General features: G+C 41.2%; 1 protein-coding gene across 1 annotated transcript; it reads left to right on the forward strand.

Annotated features, from left to right (window-relative positions):
- The first annotated feature begins 6,653 nt into the window (after positions 1–6,653).
- THOC7 (THO complex subunit 7) lies at positions 6,654–16,074 on the forward strand. Its single transcript, XM_084269714.1, has 8 exons — positions 6,654–6,965; positions 7,458–7,575; positions 8,377–8,504; positions 8,893–8,979; positions 10,766–10,823; positions 14,236–14,302; positions 14,438–14,507; positions 15,695–16,074. The coding sequence occupies exons 1-8, from the start codon at positions 6,947–6,949 to the stop codon at positions 15,760–15,762; spliced, it is 615 nt and encodes a 204-aa protein (XP_084125840.1). The 5' UTR covers positions 6,654–6,946; the 3' UTR covers positions 15,763–16,074.
- The last annotated feature ends 1,832 nt before the right edge of the window (positions 16,075–17,906 follow it).

Genomic DNA, 17,906 nt, shown 5'->3' on the forward strand with positions numbered 1-17,906 from the left:
ACTTCCAAAACTACTGGTTTGCTTTTATGGGTTATTTTCTTAAATGCTTTATTCCTCAGTTGTCTAGTGTCTTCTGCATTGGGTTTCACTGTTGCATTCAGCCTTTCTGACAGCAACACCACCTCATACTAGTCAACAGCCTGGTGATTAGAAAATTCACTCTGATGGAAAGAATTATGGGCATTAATCCCCTCAGGAAGGAGGGTAGCTGGGTTGAAGTCTCCCACACATGTGGCGAGCAGTCTAGCGGATAACAGCTCTGCTAATGACAAAAAGGGAACCAGAACCATTGCCACCTCCTGGGTTTTGAAAGCAAAGACTGACCTTTGCTCTCTTTTTGAAAGAAAAGGCTTATGATCCTAATTTCAAGAGAGCATGAATCCAAAATGCTCCCCAGAGAAAGGTGCTTAGCCCTGGATATAGGCGGGATTTAAGCACATTCTTACTTCAGCTACTGCATCAAAAATGTGCAGATTCATCACCTCCTTCAAGCTGCTATGGCTGGTGTAATATTAATGAAACACCAGCAAATACTAAAGCATCTGGCTCCCTCCATCCACCTTCATGGCAACACGACCCATCTGATCTCAGCCAGACTAACCCTCATTTAGTGGAACCAACCTGAGGAAGGTAAGGAAAAGCCATAACCTGGATCTGCTCCTTCTGGATCTGAGTGTCTCCTGGAAAAGACCTGTTAACCATCTCATCATACATCTCCTGCAGTGCTCTGATAGCATCTGAGACAATAATTTACAAGCTACATCTGTCTAACTCAAAAAAGCAAAGAGAAACTGAGGAGAGCATGACTGCTAAGAAGGCTACAACTTCTCTTTGGGGTTTTAGCCTGCTTCCAATCACTACTAGTGGGCCAATGATGGTCAGAAACAAAGTTCAGTGTTTTCCTTCAACATATGACATATTAAAACATAAAAGTGAGCAAGCATCACCAAAGCACGTGACCATGCCTTTGATTATTTCTGTTTCACTGCTCAGGCTTGTACTTCACTTAGAAACTAGGGGTGAGAACATGCTTCAGCGTATCATATTTTATGGGAACTGTAAATTGTAGCTGGGCTTAAACACTACCCACTAACAGAGTTACTCTATTAAAAGAAAATAAAACCATAAAATAATCCAAAGCAAAATATAAACCCAATTTAAAATGAGAAACATATGTTTATCTGTAGAGACCTGATACTCTCTCTCTTCATCTTCTGAGATGCATTTTTTCCAACGTCTCTCCATGGCAAGGCCAAGCTCAAGGTATTTAAAATTTCTTGGTCTTCTTTTACAGATTTGGACTGCTTTTAAAAACAATAATAAATCCAACCAACCAACTTCTATTAAAGTTTGAAAAGCTGACTCAGAAGCTGCGCAATAGCTCTGATTCAGCTTTCTTAGCCGAGTCAAAGCATCTGAACACGTGATTCAGAAAATGCCGACCTGAACTCAGGGCAAGAGCTGCTTTCCAAAGGAGGAAATGACTGTTTTCCCTTGTGATCTTTGGGCAAAATTTCCTCAGTAGTGCTAACACTTATTTATTCAAACATGATATGAGTAAATATGATATTCACAACTCTCTCATTGTTCATCCAGTGTTTCAAGCCGCAGTTAAATACAAACATTTACCATATGGCCTGATGCCAACAAAGACAAATTCTTCTTAAAACCTCATTCAACATCCACCTCTTTCTCTGAAAACACTGTCACGCCACTGATGATCTTCAGGGCACAACGTAAATGCTACCAAAGCAATGAACTGAAGCACTGGGGAAGGCAAAATAAAAATACACTTGTTTTTTCTTAGAAAAATAAAGAAAACATCCTGCCGACAAACTAAGAGGCTGCTAGATAACCGACTAATCCTGCTGAAAACAATTCCAAAAGAATACATGGCTGCTTCCTTACAGAACTCACAAAACACTACCCAAGGGTCATTTTAAATCACAGAATGCAGACACCATGTGGGAACTCTGGGGCATCGCACAAGCAGCCAAAGTCTACAGCACTAACAATTTCTAGTTTGAAAGAAAAATCTAACCACGTTATCCATCCTGCAGCAGTTTCATGACACTGAGTTTTATGAGATGCCTGCTAAAAAGCCTTGGATTTCCTTGCCAAGGGGGAACTACCGAGTCCCTTGGAATAGGTATCATGACCCAGCATATCACTTCCAACTTCTCCTAATTGCACTGCCTCAGTTAAAGCACCTTATGGCATGCACACAAGGCATGCTTTCATTTGCTGCTTGCATCCCTGCACCTGTAAACTCAGATTTCTACACCAAATACCTAAATTTCCAGTATTGTGTAGTCTCAACTTCAGTTTGACAAGCTTTAATAAATTAGTGACAGATCATCTTAAAATGTACAATAATTGATCTTCAAGCTTCATAAATATTCAGTAGGATCCAGATACGAAATGCAGAGAGCTGTTACATAATTCCTCTGAAGATATCTAAAAAGGGCAATATCACACTGTCACCTGTATAATCTGGAATAACAGAGAGACAGAGACTTTACATAGGAAAAAGTTATTTAAAAGCATCGTACAGCATTTCTTTTAATTACCAAGGTAAACTTTGTCTCCCATCGTAAGAAAATTAATAGTCTTTATAACAAACCCAGATTTCTAGTACTTGGATTTTTCAAACTGTGTCTGTCAAAAATTCTGGATTTTTACACGCTTCTTTCAGTTAGTGAAAAATAAGAAATAAAACCAATCCTTTGCCCCACAACTTGTGGTTACGTTATTACCTGACAGGAGCCTGCTTTTTAAAGTCCGGTTATTAACACTGCATTTAATCAATCTTGCTAGCACAGGCAGGAGACAGCAAAATTGATGACTGTTCAGAGAATAAAATGTTGTATTTTTAAATTGTTGTTGTTCCTACACTTGCAACAAGTATTTTCACTCTCCCTTCTCTCGTTATGTTGTAATTCTGTGAAAATGTGCTAGCTCTGCAGAAACACAAGGGTCCATGTTAGGAAAGCTTTTTACAAGGCTAAGAACCACATTGCTCAGGATCTTAAAAAAAAAAAAAGACACAAGAAAAAACCCTACTACTTTTTTTTTTTCACCCCAATCACTGGGTTGAAAAAATTCAGGTTTCTGCCAAAAGCAACTATTTTAATATCTGCAGAACTAGACAGCCAGAATTTCTACAGAGCGAGATGACAAGCTCTTGAAACACTGATGCTAGTTTTCAGGCTAGAGAAGACTGCAAAGAAAATCCAACACTCTTAAACATAATTTAAAATGAGAAAGCAGAGTGACACCAATAGGTTAGTTTCATATCCATCTTGCACAAAATCATGGCACGCAATCAACAAAGAAAGAAAGGCCAGTGGTAAAAAGCAATGCTAAACATAGGCTCACAGAAAATAGGGCTCGCTAAATAAATTTGGTGTGGCTTTCTGACATGAATATAGGTTGGACTGGATAAAAATACCTTGTAGTTTCTGACCTACTATACTTAGATCTCTGTAAGATTTAGTGCCACACAACAGTCTGATTTAGAAGTTATTCAACACGAAGTAAACCTGGAATCTAAAACCACCTCATAAATTATTAGGGCGGCTTAGGAAAAATATTTTAAATCCACCTCATCAATAGTTAAAGCTGTTTTCTTAGCTCTAAAAATCATAGCTCATTAGAGCCTGGAATACTATAAAAAGCTTCTTCCCCTCTAACATTTTCTGCAGTTGGAAAAAAATAATATATACAGGTAAAGAAAAGGTGGTATAAAGTAACTTTAAACTTTGCTTTTTATAGATTTTTTTTTTCCAGGAAAGAAAATTTCAACATTAACAGATTTCCTCAATTAAAAAAAAATAAATCTGATGTACTTAAAAGCCATTTTTCAGCAAAGAAGGGATACTGATCTAAGCCAGTTCCACACACATGTAACATCTTGCAGTACTACACTTACCTAACTTAGAATTCTTGCACCCAGAGTTACCTGGACGCATTACAGGGGATCATTTAACACTTTTGACAAGGCCAATTGTGCAATAAATTATTGTATATTACCCGCTTCAGGGTCTTACCATATGGCACAGAGAAAGGAACTCAAGGAAAGAGGGAAAACAACATCATATTTAGCTTAGTGGAAAGCTTGCACATGCAGGTCCCTTCCAAAGGGGCTGGCACAGAGTAAGGTGGTACCCTGTGCAAGGCATTTTTTCCTATAGCATGAATCTCCAATGCTGACGCCTTAAGGAAGATCCAGTGCTACCCAGGATCTGCCAGTCAGCTGAAGGGTTATATAAAAGACTGTGACTGACAGAATCTGCACAGAAAATACCAACTCGTGAAGGACAAATAAATAAGGGTAGGTCAACCCTGCTCCAGAGAGCTACATCATACATGACACCAAACTAATGGGAAAAAACCATGTTCCTACACAGTCCAGTGCAATACATACTCCATACATGTGAAACCAGGGCTGTTTCATAGGAACAAGTCAAAGAGCTGTATTTGGAGAAAATGGGTACAAAACTCCAAAGACACTGTGAATACTCAAACATGTATAGAAACCTAGCAAGGTGGAACTGGGTTTTTCCTGGGCAAAACCATCTTGTGGCGGTACGGGAACAACAGGACACCATCACCTCGCCTTAGTGAGATTCTTCATGATGTATTTACCAAGTTCTACTTCCCATTCTAAAAGAGAAAAGTTAATGAACATGGATGATGCCTGAAAGGCCTGTCTTAAAAAGGAAAATAATGGCTTTGTTCTCTAAATTGTTCTTATGAGCCTAAGACCTAGAACAGAGAATTTGTAAGAATCTTGTAATTAGTAACACATATGAAGACAAGAATGGCCAAAAGTCATTAAATATTATGAACTAATCATACAGACTGCTGTATTCTAAATTAATTACTCAATGACTTTCTATTTGTCATTGTGGAGAGTTTAATTAGACTATCAGACCAACACTGGAATGCTAAACAAAAAGTGAGAAAAGATTATACTGGATTAAATTACAGAAAATAACTGAAAAATATTCTAACAAGATTAAATAATTGTGGCTTTTCACCTACAACAGTCTTCAGTTCAGACCAACTCTCTGTAGTAGAAATGGAAAGGGCTCAGAAAATATAAAAAGCTCAGAGAAAGACAAGAAAAACATTAAATCTTGGTGAGACTAGATGCTTCAAGATGCTTAAAGACTTCAAGAGATGATCATTGGGTAAAGAGGGAAAGGCAGTGACAAACCACACTGAGAAGTTCAGCCATGTCTTTATCTACCCAGTGCCAAAACACAGGGCTGTATCCAAGTGACTAAAGCCTTAGGAAAAAAAAAGGTTTTTGTCAAAGCAACTATATGAAGTGGCAACAAATTCAGAGTTCATAAAAGTGAGAGGGTTTTTAATAGCACATACCTAACTGACAAATTCATGGCCTGTTCTTTGGCTCAAACTTTGTATAAGCGAATAGAGAGTTAGGTCTTCACATAAAATTGTATCACAAATCACATAATGATACACAAAAATTTCAAGAACAGAAATCACTTTTCCAGGTTTTCTGTGTTGGAAACACTTTACCCTCAAAAGTTAAGGCGGAGTTTTGACTGTTCCCTGCAATGCTTTCCCACTAGCACCTTCCAAAGAATCTGACCAGTTGGGTATGGAAGACAAAGTACTGGCTTGAAACAATCTCCAAATCCGTAACTAGCTGTTAAATGCCGCTATCCCCCAACAAAAAAAAAAACCCGCCTCCTGATCACTCACAGCTCTAAAACCAGGGAAGCACAGATTACAGCACACACCTACTTTTGTTCTTTTCCTACCTTGATTTTCTCCGGACCCTAACAAGCTACTCAAGTATCCAAAGCAAAATGAAGAGGGGATTTGAGGGTGTTTGGCCCTGGACCATGCATCATGACATGTACTGCAGCAACACTGCCAGCTTTAGCTCTGCCCAAGTGTCTAAGTCTGCAGACCAAAAGCCTAAAACTCAACACTCGGTATCGGTAACACCTTAATATCTCCTTTCTCCAGACACATCTAGCCTTTTCACGCCAGGGCCAGCTTAAGTTTTTCAGAGCAGGAAGGAACAGCTTTTGTTTCTATCCACTTGTGATAGCCAAACTCTACAGGAAGCTTAACAGAATAATGACTTTTTGCACACCCCAGGCCCTGCTGCTTTTCTCCCCAGCATTGAGTGGGGATGAGCCCAAAGGTGGCTGAGGGGAGGCCAGTCCGGCTCCCTCACGCCTGCTCCACGGGCATGTCTCCACCCTCACTGGGGGTGAGCACCAAGGGGCAAGCGCTCCCACTCCCGCCAGCCACCAGGACCGGCCAGCCACTGCAGTGGGTCCCACCACCCTCACAGTGCCATTGCCTCGGCACTGGCCACTGTGGCGTAACCCTCCGCCTGCTCCCCTGTGCCACTGCCCCTGTCCTCACAGGGCCGAGGCCGTGCAGGAGCTGTGCACGGGTAGGATGGGTAGCCAAGGGGGATGGCGACAGTGGCCCCAAGAGGACGCTCAGAGGTTAGAGAGTGGCAGGAGGGTGACCGAGGCGCACCCCGACCCGGCAGCCGCCCCGCTGCGGCGCGTCGTGGGCGAGGGAGCATGTGCCGGGGGCATGGCGGGGCGGCCCGGGCGGGGGGCGGCGGGGCCGGGGGCGCGGTGGCGGGGGCGGGGAGGTGGAGCCTGGCTGCGGGCGCGGGGACCGCCGCTTCCCTCCCCCGTCGGCCCCTCACCTGGCGGGGCCGCCCCTCGCCAGGGGGCCGGTTCCACACGGGGCGCAGGCCTCGCCCGCCGGCCCTCCCCACCGCAGCCGCCGCCGGGCCGCGTGTCCGCCGCCAGCCGGCTCAGGCCCCAGCCGCCGCCGCCGCCGCCTCCCCCTCCATGGCCGCCGCTCTCGCCGGCTGCATTGTGGGAAGCTGACCTCACTCGCTGCTGCCGCCGCCCCGCCGGCTCCGGCACTCGCCGCCATGGGGGCCGTGACCGACGGTGAGACCTCCCTCCTTCCTCCCTTCCTTCCTTCCCTCTCGTGCCCGCTTCCCCGCCACCCGACCCCTGCCTGGCCCGTTCGGCTTCGGCTCCCCTCAGCCCCGGGCCCGCATCGCCTCCCGCCCGCCGCGCTGCTCGAGCCGCCCTCCGGGAAAGAAGAGCTCCCCGCGCCCCGGCTTTAGGCCTCGCCCCGCGGCCCCTCGAGCCCGACCCCCGGCCTCTCACCCCGCAGACGGGCCTCCATCCTGGCCGCAGCCCCGCTCCCGGCCCTTCATGCCGGCGCACGCCCGGGCCTTGGGCGCCCCCCACCCCCAGGCCACTCTGCCCAGGCCCCAGGGTCCTTCAGCCCCGCGCTCCGGCGCGGCGCTTGGGACGCCGCCTGTTCAGCAGATCCTCCCGCGTTAGCCTCGGGAGTCGCTCCCTGAAGGCCTGGGGTGAAATCCGCACTCGGCTCGGGGACTCCGCTGCCATTAAACAGGAGTTTTTCCTCAGATGAAGTTATCCGCAAGCGACTTCTGATCGATGGCGATGGTGCTGGTGACGACAGGCGGATCAATTTGTTGGTGAAGAGTTTAATTAAGTGGTGTAATTCCGGATCTCAAGAGGAAGGGTATTTGTTTTCTGTTGTGTTTTGGTTTTAGCCTTGAAACTTGCATTTCAGCGGGAAACTGGGCTTGATCCACTTTGAAAAGATCCATGTTAAAATGGACACGTCTGCTCTTCGGTAGGGCTCTGTGATATTTCCAGTGCAGATGCCAAACACTGTGGAGGGAGCTGACGGCTAGAGATGGGTCAGAAATTTCTGAAGGCTGCAGGTTGTGTCATGAAATCTGCCAGCACCGCTTGAATGCCCTCAGGATTGTCACACCGCTGTGATCCATCCAGGAGTCCCGCTGTTATAACACGATCGTGGCTGAATATTTTAGTTAGCAGCCCTGCATTTGTTCTGCTAGGGAAGGGTTCCCTTCTGTAGTACTTCTGGTGCTTTTTATGCTGTATTTTTTTTTCTTCTTAAAAAAAAAAAAGGCTGAAGTGGTGAGGGATAAGCAACAACCAGGTGTTGTGCTGTGGGGTGCTGGTTCTAGATACAAATTCACAGAAGACACAGTGTTGGGATTGAGTGTGCAGAGAAGTGCAGCAGTATTAAAATACTTACCTCAGTGATCACAGAGCCAGGCTTACTTGGGAAGTTTATAAACCTTGGACCACTCTGCCCATTGCTTTAACACTCGCTTTGCACCTTTAAGGTGCAGTGTTTCTGCATGCACTCTCAAACAATTATACGTTGATTCATTAAAATTTATTTATGTAATAACTGTCATTTGCCTGTTCCTTATGCTACACCAGGCTTTGTTTTCTTGTTGGGGGTATTTTTGTGCTGTTTAGGAACATATATCTTCTCTCTTTTCAGTTACAGCCAGTATCAACGAATGCTGAGTACTTTATCACAGTGTGAATTTTCAATGGGAAAAACTCTTCTGGTGTATGATATGAACTTGAGAGAAATGGAAAATTATGAAAAAATCTATAAGGATATAGGTAAAGATGATAAAACATTATTGTTTTCTGTTTGATGATTTATCTTATCAACAAGGTTGAGCCAGTTCTGGTGAATATATATTATGTCATGTATGAATATTTATGTATGAATATATATTATAAATATATATGGTGAGTGGTTTAGGTTTTTTGTTTTTTCTTAACAGATAACACTCATGCTGATGCTGTGAGCATCTTATCAATATATAAAATAAATACAAACAAAAGTTCTTTTAAGCAACTGAAATATGTGCAGTTTTGATGCTAATGGAGCTATCAATCAGGTCACCATGTCAGAGATTACTCTTTGTAGTTTTATAGTTCAGCAAAATAGCTTCTTTACATGTGTTGTTTGATTTCAATAGAACTGCATATTTTTCTTTTAAAGAAAACAGCATAACTGCAGCACATGAGAAGATTTCTGAATGCAAAAAGCAAATCCTGCAAGCAAAAAGGATTCGAAAAAATCGCCAGGGTAAGGAGCTGGACCTGTGTTTACACTGTTTGGTTCCATGTTCAGTTTAATTATTTTGTTATCTTTTGAAATACACTGTATGGAAAATACATGCCACATATTTGGAAGTGCAAGGGAATATGCTGGCATCATGAATGCTATATAGAATCATAGAATGCTTAGGGTTGGAAAGACCTTAAAGATCATCAAGTTCCAACCCCCCTGCCATGTGCAGGGACACCTCTCACCGTGCCAGACTGCTCAAGGCCCCATCCAACCTGGCCTTGAACACCTCTGGGGAGGAGGCAGCCGCCACCACCTCCCTGGGCACCCTTTTTTCCTAATATCCAATCTAAATCTACCCCCTTCCGATTTAAAACCATTCCCCCTCATCCAGTCACTACACACCCTTCTAAAAAGTCCTTCCACAGCTTTCTTGTGGGCCCCTTCAGGTACTGGATGTCTGGTGGGTTCCACACCCACTACTGAAAGTTTTCTGTGGACGAGGCAGGCAAGGTTGAACCAGTAGATGTCAATGACAAGTGACACCAGGAAAACATAAAGCAGCAATTCAGACTTGTTTTCAGGCCAAAAAACCCCGAAACAACCCCTAAAACATTCAATTCAGATGACTTGAGAAGAGCTACAGCACATTATTAACAGCAAGACAAGAGTTGAATAGACATACACCCAGCACTGGTGATTATGCAAGTCTGTTTCATCAGATCTTAAGAGAAGGTGATGTCTTGGTATAGGTAGAGACAGTGGTACCAGTTACACACCTAACAACTCTGTATGTGTCCTTGCTGAATACTTGGTATGAGACATGTCATTTTTCCCTGCTCTTAAAAGTATGTGCTGATAATTTCAATTGAAATTTAAAGCATTTCCTAGATTAACAATTGAGGAGAAGCAAGAATTTGGGGGGTGGGGCTGGCCTTGTGGGGTTTTTTTGTAAATTGGCAAAAAAATTGTTTAAAAATGTAACAGATAAAAGGTTTTAAATGCAACTGATCAACTCTTTGGATAATTTTGGACTCAAATGGAAATTAAAAGAACCTTAGCCAGTAGAAATGTAGACTTCTTACATCTACACAAGCATGGGTCTGAAGTTGGCTTTTCGATATGTTCTGTCCAGCCTGCAGCACAGATTTTTTTCCATGTGAATGAGGTAGTTTACATATGAACAGTCTTACTCTAAGGAAATGGCTGTTAGCTGCCTATGTAATCATAACATTGTCCTTAATGTACCACACAGTTTAAAAAAACAATACCCTGTTGTTTCTCAGGCAGCATTTTATACTTCTTCCCACAAGTCTTTGATTCAGTTATTCAAGGCTTCATCTTAAATGCTTATATGTAACATCTTATCAGCACTGTTCTCTGTACGTATTCATTCGATTGTAACCAGTGCTTATGAATCATGAGCAAAAAAAGACCAAGTGTGCAGCAGTGCAGAGCTATCTAAAGGTCATGTTTTCTGGCCTCATCCTTTATGAGTCACTAGCACTGGATAAGTTTTGAGTACATAATGGCCTAAAATCATATCTCAAGTTCACAATTTTTTGGATACAATCATCTACTTTGAAATGTTATAGCATGGTATAAATTATACAGATTTTTAAAAATTTATATATGGATATTTGCAGTCACATTTTTATGTACATGTTATGTACAAATTTGAAAAACAATAAAACAGTTTTTTCAAGAAGAAGAAAGAATCTGTGCCAGTTTATGGTAGCTGCTTTGAGGTTCTTGAATCTATAACTCCAGAATTATTTAGACTAACTATTTAAATTTCTTTCAGAATATGATGCATTGGCCAAAGTCATACAACACCATCCAGACAGGCATGAAACTTTGAAGTAAGTATGAGACATTAAATTATAATAAGCCACTAAGCTAGAAGTCACCAGATTTGACATTAAATTGGTTTCAGTTTGACCTTTCCTCACTTCTATATAATTTCTTTTGACACAGGAAAAACGGGTTTCATCTTAAAATTATGCCCTTATCAGCTTGCTTTAATTAATCTCCATTTGCCTGGGTTCAGAAGCATTGCTAACCATTTGGTATTTGAAGTTTTCCAATTGTTAAGGTGAATAAGTGAACCCAGATGTAAACGCACATCTAATGTCAGTTTACCAGGGGTGAGTGGCTCAGAAAAGAGAGATAGTGGAGAACTGCTGTAAAATGTGCCAGCACACAAAATACATAACACACAAGCAAATAACATGGAATGAGAGAAGGCAGGAGAAAGCTCTTGGGTTTTTTATGCTTTGCTGGTGGTAGTTGTTCCTGCATGCCTGGTTATAAATTACTACACCGTGTACCACAGTATAACCTGCCCTGACATGCAGGGAAGACCTGCTTGTTATCCCACTCGTCTTGCATGTAGCTTACAGCATTGCCTGTGTTGGATGTGGATCACTGTCTTTTGGGTCATTCTGGGCAGTTGTGGGGAGATAACATTTTTAACTCCTACCAAGCCACAGAAACATTCCAGAACTCATTCCATCTACGAGTTTGTTTGTCTTACCCTGATCAAAGATGTGGCATAGAGTTACTGTTATTTAAATGCAGCTTGTGCCTATCCTGTTGCCTGCTTTCAGGGAGACTGTAAAGGGAGTCTGTCTTTTCACATTCCATGGTCTTCTGTAGCAAAAGGAAGGTTTCATTTTTTTTTATTATATTACTCTAATAATAGCATTTTTGTAGCTATAAGCCACTGGGAATGTTTCACACAGTTCTTTCTTGTACGTTGTTTTCTTGTGTGCCTTGATTTCATTACCACAACTTTGATTATTACATGCAATTCTCATGAGGCTTGGCTATTTCTTACTTCATTAGCATATAATAGAGAATTATCTAAAGTGACGTTTTTTCAGATTGAGAATGGAAACAACTACATGCTAATACTTTTTTTTTTTTTCTTAGAGGGTGACAGGTTGTTGAGATTTGGAGAGGTTGTTCTAATTTTCCTAACACCTCCAAGCATAAGTTTCTTGAGCAAATCTGGAAATGGTGGTAAATTACAACTAGTAAAGTTGACATTTTGTCTTTTCTTAAACGATTTTATCATCTTATTTAGGAGAGTACATGACAGTTAGAAATACCAGTGTGTTCCTCTACTGGAAGAATGGCTACAGTCTGTGCCCTTTTGTCTTTAGTCCTTTCTATCTGTAGCCAGACTTGAGCTATAATAGAGTATGATCCCTAATTTTACAGATGGGGAGATAGGACAGAGTAAGAGAATGGAGCATTTCTAAAAGGACCTTGGTTCATAGGTGGTTTAGCTGTAATCACTCTCTCCAAGTGAACAGACTTTAAGTTTAGGAACTAGATGGAAGTTTTCATCCCATGTTTTAATTACAAGCCTTCCTAGCTCTCTAGTTTGAGTAAAATATACTGAAAACTGTACTATGAACCACCCTTAAATCAGAATGGAAGAAGCTTCACTAATGACATCACACTTTTCACAGAACTTTTAATCACTAAAACCACTTTAGGAAACTTCCTGAGGAGAAATGTCACAGTTTATTGTGAGAGTTACATTAAAAAAAATTCACAGGCCATATGGGACAATAGGACAAAGTTCAGAAAAATACTTGATGCTTTTAAGAGACTTTCTTGGAACAACTAGTCATGCAGCACAAAAGAAGCTGTTATCGGCTTAGTCACAAGTAATACACAGCAGCCAATTCAGGAAGTGGCAGGAGCTGAACTACTAAATGGCAGTGCCCACAGTGTAATTAGATACAGTATCAGAAGAGCTGTTAAGAGGAACAAGAAATGACACCAAATCTTTGAAAAGGAGATAAAAAAAATGAGAAGGCTAGGCAAAGGAAAGTGTAACTCGAAAGGAAAGTATAACTAGTAAAAATCCAGAGGTATGGAAAAAACCCCCATGTCTTTTCACAGACTGCTTCCACCTGACAGCACGGTGTCAACAGCAAGATTTGGCCAAATGGAAGTCTTTCAGAAACTAGAAACCAAATACTAGCAAAATGGTTTAGGAGCCTATAAGCTGCTGTTAGCCTGCTTCCATTGTAAGAGGAAAGAATAATATCACACCCAACCCTCTTTCAGGCATTCCCTTCAAGGTAGCTGGCATCCTGGCTCAGAAAAAGACAACGCCCTCAGGTAGCACTAAGAAAGACCTTTTTCCCAGCCATTGTGAGTTACTTGGAACTGGAGGCCTTTTTGTGATTCCCTGCCTAGATTAGTTCTAGTAGCTGTCAGTGCTTCAGAGGAAAAAACAAACCTTCTCTTCCCTTGGTAATTGAGATATGGTTCTGCCAGGGATGGTCAGCCTCCATCCACTTCACCTTTAAAGAAACAGATTGTTCTCATTACATGGAGCATAAATTGCTGTAGGCATTAGAGGAAAAGTAGAAGGGGCAAACTGGAGGTTTGACTTTAAGAGTTGGTGCACTGTCCTTGTTTGAAAGCTAGTGTACATTATGGTACCTGTTACTCCTTGCCCTACCATGAAAAGGGTTGTTGTGGTCCACAATGGGTCCAAATGAGAAGAGAAAACAAACAGATGCTTGCAGAAAGATCCCAAAGTGGTGTTGAGAGATTATGTATTTCAAAAGGATATAATAGTGAAGATTATAGGTGTTATGTGTTTCCTTTATCTCTTAATGCCAGAGGCAATCAATGAAAACAGAAGCTGGCATTTGAGAAGGAAATGAGTACTTATATGGATCACAGTGCTGAAGTGTGTGTACAGGGGCATGGGCTGTATCAGGTATAGTTTGATGTGTTCATCACCACTCTGGTCAGGCCACTGTTAGAAATAAGTTACTTAACCGTGTGTTTGGTCAGTTGTAGTGCCTGGGAATTGTTGTGTATGTAGGTTATAGAATATTACTAAATATTCTCCATGCTGATGCTATGTTCTTATTGAATGTACTCATGTCAACAAAAAGAAATCTGTGAAGTAGTGAAACCTATGAAAATTTCATGGGTGCTTAGTGTACCCCACTTCTTTAACTTTCATTGTATGGTCAAGTAACACGTTTGTGGTAGGACTGAATTGTTACAGTCCAAATGCCCAGTGTACAACTGGATTCAAGCTTAGAGGCCTTGTTTTCTGTAGAAGTCCTGAACTTACAAGTTTATGAAATAGCACAGAGACATAATGTTAAAATGTTATGCTTTGCTTACCTTTGCTGTTTATTTGATGGTTCTTTTTCCTCCACTTAGTTAAAATCTATTTTTTCAAGCATTTTACAGAACTTTAAAAAAAATATTATGACAATTTCTTTTCAGGCAGCTAGAAGCTTTGGGAAAAGAACTGCAACATCTTTCTCACACTAAAGAAAATGTTGAAGATAAGGTAGGTTTTTGATAGAAATTGTTATGTAATAATAAATTAGGAACATAATTAATGGAGAGTCTGCTACAGGTTGTTTGGCTGTATGTGCTCTGCATTTCCTGAAATACATAAAAGATATGTATATTATTATTCCAGTTGGAGCTGAGAAGAAAGCAGTTTCATGTTCTCCTGAGCACCATCCATGAACTTCAGCAAACCCTGGAAAGTAAGTGTTGTTCTTACATAATATAACTAGGTTGAGTTTCAGCAGGTCAGAAGGAACGATAGCTTCCAGCAGTGGACTAGCTCTGCACAAGCAAGGTTGGTGACCTCTTGTATCACCAGCACTTTTTTCCCCCCTAGTAGTAGTCCAGAGCTAGAGACTGGCCACAGATACTATTGTAATTTCCTGACTAGCTTCAGATTAATCTGTAGGCAACAGACTTCATTCAAGTGTGGGGCTGGAGAGTAGCAATTTGAGATTGTGTGTTTGTTTGGGAGGGCTTTGGGGTTTTTTTAAACAGCAAAAGTATTTCTTACAGAAAAGTATTATTATGCAGTTTCCAAGCTTAATTTTGTGATTCCTGTTTCAGTAGTGTTGGACATGTCTCTGCCATCATGGTATCATTTGAGGCTTCACTAAAAAGAAATTGGAATACAGGAAAGCTAAATGACTTGCCTACTCTGTGAGGCTGTAATAGAGCAGGAACTAAAACTGTCATACACAACAGCTAAATCATACAGATACTTAATATTTTCAAATCAGCACTTACTTTTCATACCTTAACAGGGATAGTATTGCTTTAAATGTTATTTTCTGGGTATTTACAGTATCTTTCAGTGACAGTAATTGGCCTAGCCTTTAAGCATGACCTGATTAACATACATAGATGGCTAGAAGAGCAGACTTTCATTCACTGAGGCCGTCTAGATCTTCTTAACCATAATGAACTGTTAATCCTAGGTGCAACTTTAGCAGAAGGTTATTGTTATTATGTGTTACTAACACTTGCTTAAGTGTTAGTCTCTAAAATACATTTTCATAGGAATTGTATAGGTTACCTTTCAGCTCCTAGGATTTTGTAAAGAAGTAACATTTTAGAGGAAGGCACCACTTCAGTTTGAAATCTACCATTAACAGGAAAAGAGAAGGCATGTGATTTGAAGCAATCTAATACTGTTTGCTTTAATTGATACTAGAAAGATTTACCTGGTGTTTCTGGTAATTGCTGTTACAGATAACAGCTTGAAAACTTTGAAAGATTTTGTTTGTTTGAACATTGTGTTTTGTGTAACAAGATACACAGCTACACATTTAAAGCAATCAGTGTAAACCAAGTGGGACACAGCTCTGCAGTAGAATCTCTTAAGTACAACCAAGCACGTGTGACTAACAGTAGTATTGAATTTTAGATGATGAAAAACTTTCAGAAGCTGAAGAATGTCAAGAAACTCAGATGGAAACAGAGACCAAACAGTAGATGTAAGATGAAGACTGACTACTGAAGAGTGTCCAAGTGTCTTCACTTTGTATTGAAACCAACAGTAAGAGACAGTGCTGAAAAACAGTTTTCTATTGCTTCTGTGAATTTTTATACAAAAAGAATCATTTTGCTTATGCTTTTGGGGTAGTCAGGTCCAGATCTGTACAGACAGGTGCTTTGTGTTAGTCCATAACATTTGGAAATTGTGACAATAAACATATCTTGGTTTACAAAGGATGAAGCTTATGCACAGTACTTGTGAACTGTGTTGTTTGCAAGCCTTTGCCAATAAAATGTGATTAAAAAGAGTTTCCTGATTTTTGTAATAGGTATTGAGCCTAATGGTGAGGACTCCATTTCTTACTTGACATGAGGGCAGTGCATCTCTGCATGAGTCCCAGCTTCCATACCCTAGTCCAGATGGGACCTACAGCTGAACAAAGTAGGGTCTTAATTTTTCGCAATAGCTGCCACTGTAGAACTTACATGTGACTAGACTAGAATTTGCTAGTTTTATATTCATAAAACAAATTACTTCTGCAGAAATAGTGCTTGTCAAGGGGCATAAAACAACAAAAAACCCACACTGTACTAGCTTTGGGGTTTTTTTTTTTCCTTACAGTGTTCCAAAGAACAGCAGTGATCTGAGCCTTGCCTATGCTGTGTTCTGTGCAACCACATCAAAAGTCATTTTGAAGTGGCACGTTTAAAACTGCAATATAAAAGATTTACTCTCATAGAACCAGGAATCTCATCCTGATACCATTTCTATTCTGCCTCTGGATTTTATCTGTCAGTTAACTATTATGAAATGCATCATAGTTCCTGAAAGAACCCTGCCTTTCTTATGATGACAAACCGAAGCAGTGGAATGGCAATCGTAATGTTAAAGACTCTCAGGTAATAGCAATAGGGAGGCTGGAATCTCTCCACCTGGATCATCCTGCAGTCTGAGCAGTCTGTTGGGATGCAGCCTCAAAGATCACTGAATCAGGCAGGTAGAATATGCAGATTTCAACCTTTCCTAACAAGAGAAGAGAGCTGAGTATGCTCTAAGCTTTTGTAAGGCAGGGAGGAATAAACACAGGGCAGTAGGAGGTCGTGTCAATACCTGTTAGCCACGTTCTAAAACCATCTGTTAAATCAAGCTTTCCAGTGGTTTGGGTAGAGGAACGTGTTTTGGATCTCACGCAGACTGAGTTATAAGCATACATGGTTGAAGTTAAATGATAATGCTGTACATACTAGAACCTTCTTCTCAAACTAGGTAGCAGCTGAGGGGGATTTCCAGAGTTGTGACTTTGGACTTTTACAGTCCAAATGCTGTATGATTCTTACCCTCAGTGGCGGTGGATCTGTGTGCGTTGGGCTGAACAGACATCTCTGAGCTTGCTTTGCTTGCATTCCAAGTTTGCTAAAGGCAAGCCAGCTCAAGGAGAAGTCACACAGCTTCTGTAGCTCAGTGCAGCCCTGGACTAACAAGCTGTCAGAAGTCTTACAGTTCACAGCTGCTCAATTCAGAACACAGGGGAAGCTCAGGTTTGCATGATAGAGCCTGTGTAGACTTGCAGTACTTCTTGTGCACTACAGATTTTGCAGGCTGGGGGAGGTTGTGAGCAAATAAAAGGGATTTATTATGAAAAATACACTGTCAAAAAGTATTTACTCTTCTGTGTTTTTCCCCCCCTCCTAACAGCAGTGAATAGTAAGATATTTTGTAAAGCAGCAACACTAAATTATTGCCAAATCAGGGAGGCGTCACTTTCATGAATGTATGAATTACAAAATCATAAATGAAAAAGTCTCAAGACACTTTTAAAGCATATTAATATTTTCTGTATGTGATTGGAAGGTCCTCTGAGTTAGCTGGATTGTATTTTGGTGAAGAGGTGGATGACATTTACCAGCTAAAAATGGTCTCTAACAGCACCTTCATGAAAATCTCAATTTTTTCCTATTTGTTTTACTCAGTACTTTGATCACTCAAGTATCTTACCTCAGAACTTGTGCTAGTCCATATAGAACCTGACCCGAAGCCTGACCAACGCGTGAGTCTGTCCTTCTAGTAAGGAAAATATATGCAGAAACAAAACTTGTACTGAAGAGAAGCAGTAAAAACACACAACAAAGCAAGGAGTATA

The sequence above is a fragment of the Gallinula chloropus genome, assembly GCF_964237585.1.
Source record: "Gallinula chloropus genome assembly, chromosome: 12".
Lineage (NCBI taxonomy): Eukaryota > Metazoa > Chordata > Aves > Gruiformes > Rallidae > Gallinula > Gallinula chloropus.

Coding starts and splice junctions, on each gene's coding strand:
- THOC7 (XM_084269714.1), top strand. Junction 8,505..8,892: donor AAAAATCTATAAGGATATAG/GTAAAGATGATA, acceptor TTTCTTTTAAAG/AAAACAGCATAACTGCAGCA. Junction 10,824..14,235: donor GACAGGCATGAAACTTTGAA/GTAAGTATGAGA, acceptor ATTTCTTTTCAG/GCAGCTAGAAGCTTTGGGAA.